Below are 14,385 nucleotides of genomic sequence, written 5' to 3'. Positions count from 1 at the left end.
CTAAGTATCTATTGATTACATTTTAAAAATACCCTTAATATTAAGAATTCACACAAATTAACAAACACAAAGCTGTTTCTAACTTGTAAAGAATAAAGTGGTTGGAATAAACAATTCACAAGAACCAAATAAGGAAAACGTCCAACCTCAGTAGTCAAAAATATACAAATCTAAACAATTACTACTTTCCATCCATCAAATTCACATTAACAGCTGATATTCAGTGCTTTGAGGAAGCTGCTCTTACACCCAGGAAGTACAGATCACCACAACCACCCTCAAATATGTTTATCTTAAAATGTTGATTCAATAGTTTCCACTTCATTCAAAGTTTTTGAAGTTTGGGTCAGATAAGGTCATCTCTGAGCTAAAAATATTAAATGGATGCTTCTAAAAATTAACAGGTCATAAATTTAAAATTGCACAGTGTTTTGAGTCATTTGATGAAATACTGTGTTATCCTACACTGTCCCATCTAGGAAAGGAATCTTCCCTTTGTGCAGCATCTCCAACCTCTGGGTGCTACTCTGTGCCCCAACCATTGCCTGGCAGCCCTCTAGGACAAGCAGATTATCTATTGCAATGCTTATGCATATGTAGCTCTTATTTTATTTAGTAGTAGCCTAAAGATAAAGGTTACTAACAGTTTGGGTGTCGCCACAGAAAAGCTGTAAAGTAAACCCTTTAAGTGAAAAGGTAGGACTTCTCAAATTTATAAAGAAGAAAAAAGTATGTGCTGAGGTTTCTGGGCCATGTAGTGCCATAATGTCCAACATCATTTTTAACAGTATATTGTTTCAATCATTCCATTTTTTCCTGGCTCATTTTATGTCAAATTGACACCAGCTAGCTTCTTTTGGGAAGAGGGGACCTCAGTTCAGGAAATGCCCATGGAGCACTTCTTTGACTGATGATTGATGTGGAGGGTCAGGTCACTGTGGGTAGTACCACCTGGGCTGGGGCGTTATAAGCAAACAAACTGATCAAGCTGCAGGGAACAGGAGCAAACCAGTAAGCGGCATTCCTCTATGGCTTCCCTGAATTATGAGGCTGTAAACTAAGATTAAATAACCCTTCCTCCCCAAGCTGCTTTTGTTCGTGGTGTTTATCAACAGTAGAAAATCTAAGACATGTTTATTATAATTTAATTTTGCTGTGCCTAATTTAAAAATTGAGTTTTATCAAAGATGTGTATGTAAAGGATAAATATATATATAGGATTCTGTACTGGCTGTGTTTTCAGTCTTGCAGTCTTTCCCAGTGATTAAGGGATCTCAGGTTAGCCTGGGCTACTTAGCATGATCCTATCTGAAAAATAAAATAAAGGAAAAGTGATGTTGAATTGTGCAAATGACTTTTGTGCTTCTTGAGGAAGGAAGATATGAGATCAAGAAGGGAAATAAGAATCTTCCAGTTTGGGTCATGGCAGAGTCCAGGGAAAAGTCCCAGCATGCCAGGCCCCAGAAAACATCAGAGTGCCTGTTACTTTGTAAAGTGGTGGAATGATAATCAGAGTCTTTAAAGTGTTTTCTTTCCCAAAGTAATACTTTTCTTGACTAAAGCCACCAAGCACATACTCTCTGGTGAATGGAATAGTTCAGTACTCCTTCACCAGGTTTAAATAAATAAGGCATACATTAAAATTTTCAGAGTCATGGGTTCAGCCTCGCTAATCTTCTATTCACTTAATAAATACTTAACATGCACTGGCTATGTTAACTTACTAGCTTATATACTAAACTTGCATTTTTAAGCTGGAATTATCTATCTGTCATCTAACATTTTTTTCAACCTTACAAACTGTTTCATAAGCACAAGTTGAACAAGTGATGGTGGTTTAGGTTGCTTCGTTTCCTCTGCCAGCTTCTTCAGTGAGGTTCAAAGCAAACATTTCTTGGGAAATAGAGGCCCATGAGTTACTCAGGAGCAAGATAGAGGGAATGAGTAGAAACTTCAGAGTTTGCACCCTTTAGTGGCTCCTTATTCCTGCATTCCCTAGACATTCATTGAGTATCTACTAATGTGCTTCATGCACTGGGCACTGATGGATACAGAGACCAATGAGACAGGACAGAGCACTGTGCTGCCCTCCAGATACCTGGAACATGCTGGATTCTGTTATTGGATCTGGACTTTAGGGTTTGCACTGGTTTTCTGTGAATTTTAAAGAGATCAACAATTGCATGTGATTGAAATACATTCAAGTTAGGTTGAAGAGCATGGTCCATGGGTGAAGGGGAGCTTCCTGGCCCCTCTCCATATGTTAACTAGTTCTCTCCTTCCAGCCTGCCCACTGCATTTCAGAAACAAAGAAGCAGGTTCAGTGAGATTGTGATTTCCTCGTGTGAAGTTTAGCAAAACTTGAGTTTTATGCATGAGTGCTTATTCTGACACCCACATTTCCACCTCTAGTCTATTCTAAACTCCAGTGACCACTGAACTCATAACACATACCACAAGAAAACAGGTAGTAACTATCTGTAGAATTTTGGGTGGGTTTTTGAAAATTATTTAGTGACATTTATTACCACATTTCAGAGGACAGGATGCAGAACATGTGGCGCCATATTTGTACAAGCACCGCTGCCCCACTGCCTTGTTCTTGTGGGCCTGTATTTCAAGTGTTTCTTTTGCTCCCTTCATTACAGCTTCTATTTAGGAAAAATAAAAACTACAACACACTCACAGATGAGAGAAAGTGCTGTTGCTCAGAAGGGAGGCAGCATAGCAGCTCAGTATGAGCCCTGTGGTGCAGAACCTCAGCTGTGACGTCACACTGGTGCTGCTGACTCCAGCCTTGTGGGGCTGAGCCTCATCTGTGACGTCACACTGGTGCTGCTGACTCCAGCCTTGTGGGGCTGAGCCTCATCTGTGACATCACACTGGTGCTGCTGACTCCAGCCCTGTGGGGCAGAGCCTCAGCTGTGACATCACATTGGTGCTGCTGACATCAGCCCTGTGACATCACACTGGTGCTGCTGACATCAGCCCTGTGGGGCAGAGCCTCAGCTATGACATCACATTGGTGCTGCTGACTTCAGCTCCAAAGCTTTTATGACTGAAAGTTCTAAAAGTCTTGTTGGGAGTTATTGATTATGCTGTGACCATCTACTGTGTGATTTGTAATCTCTACGTTCCCGTTCCTAAAAAACTCTCACAGGAAGCTGGAATAAAGCTCAATGGTTAAGAGCACTTGTTCTTATAGAGAACTTGGTTTGTTTCCCAGCACCCAGATGGCACTCACAACCGTCTGTAAGAACAGATTCATGGGATGTAATAACCTCATCTGACCTCTGTGGGGACCAGACACACACGTGGTGCACCAGCCTACATCAAGCAAAACACTCATCCACAAAATAAACGCTTAGATTTTCTTTTTTTTTTTAAAAAAAAAAAAAAAGCCTCTGATTATACGAAAGTCACCATGTCTTTACCCCTGAATTTCTACCCTGTGTTATTGCAGACCAGGAAATCCTGCGGAAACTAGAGAAGGAAAAAATCCTGGTGTTTACACCTTCCCGGCGCGTCCAGGGCAGACGGGTGGTGTGTTATGATGACCGGTTCATCGTGAAGCTGGCCTTTGAGTCTGACGGCATCATTGTGTCCAACGATAACTACAGAGATCTGGCGAATGAGAAGCCAGAATGGAAGAAGTTCATAGATGAACGGTTATTAATGTATTCCTTTGTCAATGACAAGTAAGTAAGCCAGCCAACTGTCATAAGCCATAGCTGCATTAATATCCTTCCCATTTTGCCACTGACCAGACCTGAGACTGGTTTCTTCTGACGGCAGTTTCCTCTTCATCCTGAGGGGAGCCAAAATGGAACACTTGTGCTATAGGGGGCAAGTGTGAGCTTTGTGCCCTTCCCTGAGTTGCTAGCACAGTACCTGAGGCCAAAGAAGCTTCTTAGAGTGTCTGAGGGACCTGGCTGACAAAACATCTATACTACCCGCCCCACCCAAAAGCCTGTCAAGTCAACTTAGCACATGATAACTTACATTTTAAAGTTGTGTTACCAAGGAAGACTGTGGTTGTGATCGCAGCCTTCAAGTTGAGAGAAAGATAAGTGACTTAAGGAAGCCCGAGTGCCAGCACACATGTGGAAGAGGCTTACCTGTTGTCAGTGTAAACTCAAAGGAGTTTATTTTCTTAACTGATTCATTCACAAAGACATGAATACTTACACTATTAAACATGCATAAAACCTGGGACCAGAGAGATGGCTCAACAGTTAAGAGCACTGGCTGCTTTTCTTGAAGACCTAGGTTTAATTCTCAGCATCCACATGGCAGTTCACAACCATCTGTAACTCTAGTACCGGGGGATTCAGCACCTTCTTCTGACCTGCCCTGAACACTGCATGCACATCTGCATGCTGCACAGACATACAGGCAAACCACCCATGCACAGAAAAGGAAAGATTACAAATTTGAAATTTATGAAAACTGTTATACAATTTAGCAAAAGCTTATAAATATGTTTACACTCCCAGCCTTACATTATTCCTTAGAATATATTAATGAGGAAAACAAAGATCAGATAAGCTGATTTTTATATTTAGAATTAAAGAATTCCAAGACAACTAGACTAAGCACAGAGTAGAGAAACCAGTCAAGCTGCAGTGCACACCTGCTGCACTACTGCCCAGCTCGCCACGTGTGACGATGACAAGTGTGGAAAGTGGGCATTTTGGCACACAACTGTGAGCTCCACTACACAGGCTGAGACAGAAGAATAGCAAATTCAGAGTGAGACTGTCAAGAGAAGAGAGGAGGGAAGAAACATGGAAAATATTTTTATTTAGCAATGCTAAGGATGGAACCTGGGATCTCACTCGGGCTACTCGTGTGTTCTACTGAACTACATCCCTAGCCTCTAGTGTTCTACTGAACTACATCCCTAGCCTCTAGTTTTTCCTGCAATGTTGCCAGTTTGCTTTTGTAATACTAGCACTTTAGCCATTTTGATTGTTCCTCAATAAGTTTCTCTATTGTGCATATTCTCATTTTGTAGGTAAACACTTGGATTTATTTCAAGTTAGAACAAAGGTGTAACAAGTATTAGAATTTATTTCTGTGCATGATATGAATTCTTTCCTTCCTCTGATAGTCAACCCAACAAGAAGCTTGTGTCCTTAGGTTCAGTTCCTTCCTTTAGTAGTAGGAACCGAAGCCAGGGCCTCACATGTGTGTGCCAGGCCAGCGCACTGTCACTGGGTTACAGCCTCCGTGGTTTTACTTCTTAGTCCTTTTGAGACACGGTCTCTAACTTATTTAGGCTGGCCTGGAACTCATCTGTAGCCTAGGAAACCTGGACTTGCTGTCCTTTGTCTTAACCTCCTCCCCTCTGCCACATAGCTAGGATTTCAGATCAGTGACCTAGATCTGACGTGTGTGTGTGTGTGTGTGTGTGTGTGTGTGTGGTTGTTGTTGTTGTTCTTTTGTTGTTGTCTTTTGTTTTTTGAGATAGGGTTTCTCTGTGTAGCCTTGTCTGTTCTGGAACATGCTTTGTAGATCATGCTGGCCTCAATTTCACAAAGATCCACCTGCCTCTGCCTCCCAAGTTCTGGGATTAAAGGTGTGTGCTACCACTGCCCTGCTCAGACCTGAACTTAAAAAAAAAAAAAAAAAAAAAAAACAATTTTCCTTCAGATGGGATCGTGTTCTGTTATCTAGGTCGGGATCACAGGCATACTCTGCCTCCTCACAACTCATTTTTCCATCTCAGCTGAGAAGCCATTGCTATAATGGGAAGAGAACAGACTTGAGAGTCCCGCGTAATTGAATCTTGACTTTGTAATTGGATGTTAGACACTAGTGACTTAGTTCATCTGAACCTAAGTTAAAATTATTGATTGATATGTCAAATGGAGCTTGAAGTTGGAAATGCAGTAGTGTGTAGCACATCTGGCACATCTGGCATCAAGTGAGTCTCCGTCCTCCCTGCTGCCCATCCCCCACCTTTCCCGTCTCAGCTGCTCCACAGCCCCCACCTGCCCTGCATTCCCTTGCAAGAATGGTGTTGATAGAGATCTCCCAAAATGCCCTGGTAATTATTATTCAAATCCTTTCAAACATCCCAAGACTGGAAGAAGAAGAAAAAAAAGCATTGTTAGGACATGCTGTGTCAAAACTTATTTAAATCAAAACAGATACAAGTTCAGGAGAAAGCTGCACTTTATAGGAGAACTTGGTATATTTTTGATCTTATAAATATTAGTCAAGACAATTGGATAAAAATTTCAAAAGAAAAGAGAATAAGTAACTATATCTTTAGGATTAATATTTTGGGGTGTCATTTTTTTTATTGTTGTCTCTGTGACAGGTTCATGCCCCCTGATGACCCTCTTGGAAGACATGGCCCAAGTCTGGATAATTTTCTGAGAAAGAAGCCCATTGTTCCTGAGCACAAAAAGCAACCTTGTCCATATGGTAACTGTCCTTATGAATACTTTCCATGCACCCTTAGAGCTCAATATACTATTAAACTTGGACTAATGTCAATAAACACTGAAAAGTCTCAGATGGATACTATGTGCTTCTTTTGATTATATTAAATTTAAGAACGTGTGTTAGCCTTAAAACTGTTTTTACCTGTTTGGGTTCAATACATGAATTTCTCTGAGTGAAAATATGGTCTGAAAATAGCTGTAATTCTGTTCGAAGTTAGTGTTTATGGGAATGAATATTGGGAATTCTGTCTAGATACGAATAGATAAGCAGAGCTTTATCACGTTGCAGCATACAGTTCACTTCATAGCAGAATTTCCCACCCAGTCATAAAGATCTGGAAGAGACGAGGCAGATATGATCTGAGACATCAACTGAGTTTCCTCCTTGCTCTCCATAGTAAGCAAGAATGCTGAAGAGAGTGAGGAACAGACTAAGACTTAGCCCATCTCCCTCTTCTGCCTTTCCTTCTCAAGTTCAGATAGGCGTGCCTCGCTGACTGTGCAGGATCTCATGGCATGCTCCTTAGCCTAACTGATTTTATCTTCATAGGAAAGAAGTGCACCTACGGACACAAGTGCAAATATTACCACCCAGAAAGGGGCAGCCAGCCTCAGCGGTCAGTAGCTGATGAACTTCGTGCCATGTCTAGAAACACAGCAGCCAAAACTACAAATGAAGGAGGACTGGTAAAAAGCAACAGCGTTCCTTGTAGCACTAAGGTTGATAGCACTTCAGACGTTAAACGAGGCGCTCCAAAGAGGCAGTCAGACCCAAGCATAAGGACTCACGTCTACCAAGACATAGAGGAAAAGCTTCCCACCAAAAACAAATTGGAAACCAGGTCTGTACCTTCCTTAGTTAGTATACCGGCCACTCCTACTGCAAAACCCCAAAGCACTACATCTTTAAGCAATGGCCTTCCATCTGGAGTTCATTTTCCACCTCAGGATCAAAGACCACAGGGACAGTACCCTCCAATGATGATGGCAACCAAAAATCATGGAACGCCAATGCCTTATGAACAGTATCCAAAATGTGACTCTCCTGTTGACATTGGATATTATTCCATGTTGAATGCTTATTCAAATCTGAGTATCTCAGGCCCCCGAAGTCCTGAAAGGCGTTTCTCATTAGACACTGACTATCGAGTGAATTCTGTAGCTTCAGACTGCAGCAGTGAAGGGAGCATGAGCTGTGGGAGCAGCGACTCCTATGTGGGGTACAACGACCGGTCCTATGTCAGCTCTCCTGACCCACAACTGGAAGAGAATCTGAAGTGTCAACACATGCACCCTCACAGCCGCCTTAATTCCCAGCCCTTCCTGCAGAATTTCCATGACCCCTTAACCAGAGTGCAAAGTTACAGTCACGAAGAACCAAAGTTCCATCCCAAGCCTCCCCTTCCACACTTGGCTATGCATCTGCAGCACCCTGCTGTGGGTGCCCGGTCCAGCTGTCCCGGTGATTACCCCTCTCCACCAAGCTCCACACACTCGAAGGCGCCACACCTCGGAAGGTCCCTAGTGGCCACGAGAATAGACAGCATTTCTGATTCTCGACTCTATGATAGTTCTCCTTCAAGACAAAGGAAGCCTTACTCACGCCAGGAAGGCCTAGGAAGCTGGGATAGGCCAAGCTATGGGATGGATGCCTACGGCTATCGGCAGACTTACTCCTTACCCGATAACTCCACACCCCCCTGTTACGAGTCAATCACCTTCCAGAGCCTGCCTGAGCAGCCGGAGCCCACCTGGCGCATCCCATACTGTGGCATGCCACAAGATCCCCCGAGGTACCAGGACAACCGAGAGAAGATTTTTATCAATCTGTGCAACATCTTCCCCCCTGAACTTGTGAGGCTCGTCATGAAAAGGAATCCGCACATGACGGATGCTCAGCAGCTTGCCGCAGCCATCCTCGTGGAGAAATCCCAGCTGGGGTATTGAACAGATGATGCATCTTTGTGGTGTCGACTAGTTTTTTTGTTCAGCTCAGATGCTGAGGGAGGTTTGCTACAATAGCACATGTGATCTCCTTCTCAGCAAGGAGGTTATATAGTATCCATTTATGTGAACTACTGTATCATGGAATCTCTATGGAACCCCATTTGGTGGACACATCACGGGATTGCTTTACATTCAGACTTTTTTTAAAAAAAAAAAAATTCCTTTTTAAAGCTATACACTTGGCTGGAAGTTTCTCCAGTTTGATTTAATAGATGTATCTGTGATCTTTGATATTCCTCTTTGGTGCATCAGGGGTTTATATGCAGCACTTTTTAATCCTTGTTTCCTGTCTTATTAACTTGGTGTTTGTCTGTCAACTGCAAGCAATTGCAGTACCTTCCAGATGTGGAGGTACTGGACTAGATCTAGCCAACGATTCCCTCAAGCCAAGCTTAACTAGAATCCTTTACAGCTTTTTAAGTTATTTTTATTTGGGGAAAGTGGGCTTCTTTGTGCTATAATCATTATTTATAGAAACAAAGATATACTACAGCACTGACTTTATATTTTAAATGAAATGTAAGTTACCAGTTATATTAAAATGGGTAATAGTACATATTAGAAAGATTTCCAGTATGGCACTTTTTATTATTTTATTTTTGTTTGGAGGTTTCCTGTTAAGAAAATTAGTTAATTTTAAATGGTCAGTTTAAAAGAAAGCAGATGCAATCAATGGAAAAATGTTTCCATTTTCTTTTTTATGAATAAGGCAAAAGCCGTAACTATTACAGGTTAAAGCTTTGTTTTCCAGTTGAAATGTGCTTCTTGGCAGTAGAAATGAGACTGAAGTCCTAGTTTTCCATTCACGTATGTTCTTAACGTCTGTCTGTCTATGGGAGGCACGATACTGGATGAATAACCCTTTCACAGTACTTGCCTGTTTTTAATGAATCTAAGTATTCTCAATGCAACTTTTATATTTAATACACTCTAGCTTTCCTGCTCTTTATCAAGGCTGGCCTGAGGTGGTCTGATGTGTTGAGGAGATGCAACATTTATTGATACTGCACTATAGAAATGGCAATGGGGAACTTGTAAATGGTAACTTTGAATTTTTGTAATATATTGTATATTTTCCATTTTCCTGAAGGTAGTTTTTTGGGGGCCTATTATATTATTGAGGCCACACTCTTGCCACAAATAGTGTAGTTTTAGATACAGACTAAGGTCTGTTCTAGTATTAGTAAGGGATATTTCTGGTTGCAAAGTCACGGGGTTTGCTTACTGTAGTGACGTTTCTGAGGATTGGAAGATGGGTTCACGATCAGAGCAGATGGTGTTGCGCTGGACAGAATTTGAGCCTGAGTCACTTAGTGTAAAGGACAAGTCCAGCTCTGTTCCTGTCATCAGCCTGGGTGCTCTGGTCTGGATGCTCCTGTAACCTAAGAGAAGCAAAGCCCTGAAAACCAGAAAGTACCTTTTACTGTTGATACAAATTGTATCTTTTTAACAATAAGAACTATTTTGATTTGTAGATCTAGTTAAAAACACAAATGTGTAACTATAATTAGACTTTTGGGCAACATTTTATCCCTTATTTAAATATAAAATTTTAAAGTAAAATCGAAGTCTAGAATAGGATAGAAAATAAAAGTAACAATTAAGGTAAATAAAGGTGTCTGTCTTAGTTTTATATATTAAAATATATTAAATAAATTTATTGGCATTTTCTTTCTCCTAAAATTTACCTAGTGTGAACTTAACTTAAAATAAAGATAAAATGCTGCCTGAAAATAACGTCCAAGCATCTTCGACTAGGATAACATTTTCACTACTTGTGTGACACTGTGTGTTGCATGGAGTAGGATTTGGGTACACAGTAAATGCTTCTAAACGGCATTGTGCATATTAGCATATCCAATAATCTGAACCATGTTCAGCAAACTTAATTCAGGAAAGTGCTGTTCTACAGTTACTGCTGTTGTGTTGGAGTGAGTGTGGCGCACATCTTTCCCGAGAGTGATGCAGACAGCGCCACCCCAGCCATTCCGAGTGGCGTCTGTCTGAGAATGGCGGCTGACTTGGGCGACTGTCCTTGATTCTGTCAGTCATTAGCTGAAGGACAGGTTGAATTGTGGAGGCTAAGAGTGCCAAAAACAGGGTTGCAAATGTGGGGTTCCTTTTACCCAGTCGTACTGTGAGCTAGAGTAGGAAGTCGCTTCAGATGAACCTGTCACTTCTGCTTCATGTTAGCACTGTGATTATTTGGAAATGGGCAGACTTGACTAAAATAATGTGAGACTTTGGGTACAAAGGATACAACTTTTGAAATTTGGCCTTGTAATGATTTTAGCTGACTAGCTGCCCTCTTTTTCATCTTTAATATAACCCCTGCCAGTGTCTGTCAAGGAGTGGGTAGCTCTAACCCACCCACACCTCCATTTCTCAGTACCATTAGCTGTGTGCTAAGGAAAAGTCTCCTTAGGACAAGAAGAGAGTCTTAAATGAAACACCAACGTTGCTTGCAGAGTTGAACATATTTGGCAGACTTTAGCTACATCAAATTCTCAAGTATCTCAAGTAATAAGTAACAGGAGTCTGTTATCAAGTTCATAGCTGATCATAGACCTTAATTTTAGCAAAAATATTTCTTCCCAATTGCTAATTCCTATTTACCAGACTTTCTAAAGTAAATAAATAAACAACCTGGAAATGGTGTGTTAATAAGTAGTAAGAAAGTCAGAATTGGTCAGCTGATAAAAAGGACTCCGACTGGAATAATCTGCCCCTGAATAATAGACAGTGATGAGCAGTTCGTTTGTCCCTGTGTCTTAGTCCAGAGGGATTAGTACCTAACTGGCCAAAATGGCCGTAGCACTTCCTCTGTTCTTGCATGTAATACAGACGTTTTCAGTCTTGTTATCCTAATGGGAATATGTCACTGACCTACACAGTGAAAGTCATGGTCACCAGTATAAAATATTTGACACTGGTGGAAACTTGAATTTTGTGTTTTTATGAAAATACATTTATGAGACTATGTAATATACCTAAAGAGGGTGTTTTATATATACACATGTTTGGGGGGTTGTTTAATGGATAGCATTTTCCTGGTTGAACTATGTTTCTTTGAGTTTTGTGACCAAGTCTAGGGTCTATTTGAACATAAGATTCAGAACCACTAACATGGAAAGAAACACTTGGTTGGTTTTATTCTTGGTATTTTAAAAATTATTTTGATAATTTTAATAGAATGTGTAATTTTTAAATACACAAAAAGTAGTATTGATTATACAAATGATTATTTAACGTGTCTTTTATGGATGTATCTATATGTATATTGACAGTAATATATTTATAAAACAAATATACTTTATGTTGTATTTTTCAGTTTATAATAGACATGGGGATGACTCCGTGTGTGTGTGTGTGTGTATCTGTGTATGTATGTATGTGTGTACATGTATGTGTGTGTACATGTTTACACACATATCAATGTCTGGCTGGCTATCTGCTGTCTGCCTTTCTGTGTGAAAGCTGAGCTCCTTCCCCTGACTTGCTGGTATTTACTCTGAAGTGTATTTGGTTTTTGTTCCTCCTTTCAATAGCCTGTTTCCTTAGTCAGGAGAAAACAAGAGGGACAGTTTTTATAGCTTCTCTGTTGCTGGGTGGCTCTTCCAGTTCATTCATCTCTAATTCTTGGAGAATGCCTGACATCAAGCAAGATTATGGCTAGAGATAATGATTATGTTCCAAATATATTACAATTGAAAACTCCAGCTGTGGTGTTAAAATTTCAGGATACACACAAATGAACAAACTAAAGCATAGAAGATTAGTCACAGACACATCAGAATGCAAGGAAGCCAGGTACCTGTGTGTGAAAGCAAAGGCCCTTGTGTTGTTCTAGACACCTAGGAATTAAGCCCTAGGTGATGTGCCAGCAACTCCTTCTGTGTAGGATCTGCTCTCAGAGAACAAACAGTCTCTTAAAAACTGTTCACCCTTGCCTTTACAATGTAAAAGCCACAGGCAACATAGGGAGAAAAATGTGACTTTTTTAAATAAAAATTTATTTACAGAAACAAGCACCAGGTTAGTTTTACCTGTGGGCCATTCCTGAGCCCTGACCTTGAGGGAGAAAGCCAGACATCCTATGCAGTAAGTTCTGGCATATGTTAATATAATAAGTACTAGCTATGTATCTCAGAGGTCACCTAGTAGTCACTGTGTCCTTCAGAAGATGATGTATGATGGTCACTTAGCACACCCATCAAAGAGAGAAGAGTATGGAATTTTTCCTTGAGCTTTGAGTACGTATTTATGAATAAGATTCCTTTATCTTTTGTTTGTTAATGGCCTCATGAACCAAAAACAGTCTGTTTTTAAAACCTAGCCTACAATTTAGCCACAAATTTTTCAAAGATTGTATTTTTAGTTACATTTTTCTGTTGATTTTGTCTTCTGATACTCAACAGACCTGTTCTCTTTTACAAGTGGTTTTAAAGACTGACATACTGTACTTTCACAGTTTAGGAGTTTTCTGTAATATTTAAAGCAGAGTACTCTAACAGCTATAATGAGTGCATTTGTTACATTGTCACTCTTAATTAGAAACATGCATGTCTTCTTTTTCTGTCCAAATGCTCACCCTAGAGGTTTTAGACACTGTAGGGGCTGCCATGGGAGTGGTGTTCTTAGGACCACCTGTGAGTCTGACTTGACTGGAGGTCATACTGTCGAGCATGCTCATTCCCAGTGCTTCATTCATGGACACAGCAATAACACTCTCTTCATAGGATTGTGAAGTAGCTATGGAAACCACCACCTACTTAGGTAGTCACACTTCCTTTTAAACTTGGGTGCAGCTCTGGCTTTAACAGTGTTACTGTTTCTTCTGCAGTGCTCTCACCTTGCCTGTTGCTCCTGTGAGGACAACACCATCATATTTAGACATGGCTTTTTCCTGTGATCCTCAGTCCTTCAGATTTCATCACAATTTCAGGTTTTGACCATTTGGCAGTTGAGAATGTCTATACATGTTTTCACTCTTTGTAAACTTGTAAAGTTTCATTTCATAAACCATGTACTGACTTTCTATCCAGGTATTTGAGGTCAACAACAGATGTTTCCCAGCAAAGCTTTTACCACTTCTCTCTAAAGCAGCTGCTGTCTCGCAGGGAAAAGAAATCCAGTGGTTGTTTTGTAAGTATATACACACATATTTGTCTATGTGTGTGTGTGTATATATATATATATAGATATAGATATTAGATAGATAGATATGTATTTAGATTTCCCCTAGGTTTTTTAAATTATTAATTTTCTACCTTCTGTTAAATACCCACGAATGGTCAAATACTACAGATATGGTATACCCTCTCTGTCAGCCCTCCTTCCCCTCCCAACTATAGTTGTATGCTGGTAGAGAATTTCTTTGTTGATCCTTCAAGCTTTTCTTACAGGAAAAATAAGGTAAAGAATATCTTTAGAGCACCCATTTTATAAATGTATTATTCGGTTTATCACTTTCTGTCCTGTGTGTTTCTGTAATGGGGTTTTACAATCTCCAAAGCAGTGGAAACAACTATTCGATTCTGCTATAGAGGGGGAAATACTAAATACTCATTTTTCCTGTGATAGGTTGTTGTTTCATGAAGAAATTGATCTCATATGACAGCATAGATGCTAAATAAACAAAGCATTTTCCTCCTCTGGTCCCCTGGCTTGCCTGAATTGTGTGGTTAATGACATTGAGCTTCTCTGTAGGATGTGCACATGTTCCGCATCAATGTAAATGTTAGAGCCACAACTAATTCCTATTAAACTGAAATTAAATGTCAAAAACAATTAGTCATGACTCAAAACATGGTGAGAGTGTTTTCTTTCTGTTTGTCTCTAAAAGTGTTTTGTTTCTGGTGATTCTGAAATGTTTGGTTGTCTAGCTAAGACAGTGTGATTGTCCACTGAGATTATAATAGAA

General features: G+C 40.3%; 1 protein-coding gene across 3 annotated transcripts in view; it reads left to right on the top strand.

The window, feature by feature from the left end:
- The window catches only part of Zc3h12c (zinc finger CCCH-type containing 12C), a 57,626-nt gene extending 43,504 nt beyond the window's left edge, over positions 1 to 14,122 (top strand). For all 3 annotated transcript variants that reach the window (XM_041638463.1, XM_041638465.1, XM_041638464.1), the window contains exons 4-6: positions 3,464 to 3,698; positions 6,329 to 6,435; positions 7,006 to 14,122. In XM_041638463.1, the coding sequence (XP_041494397.1) occupies positions 3,464 to 3,698; positions 6,329 to 6,435; positions 7,006 to 8,402 (1,739 nt within the window). In that variant the 3' untranslated portion in view covers positions 8,403 to 14,122. The remainder of the gene's footprint in view (positions 1 to 3,463; positions 3,699 to 6,328; positions 6,436 to 7,005) is intronic.
- Positions 14,123 to 14,385: the final 263 nt, after the last annotated feature.

The sequence above is a fragment of the Microtus oregoni genome, unplaced genomic scaffold, assembly GCF_018167655.1.
Source record: "Microtus oregoni isolate MIOR12 unplaced genomic scaffold, Mior012 000055F_ref0000237, whole genome shotgun sequence".
NCBI classification, from domain to species: domain Eukaryota; kingdom Metazoa; phylum Chordata; class Mammalia; order Rodentia; family Cricetidae; genus Microtus; species Microtus oregoni.
This window is presented reverse-complemented; position numbering and strand designations above follow the sequence as displayed.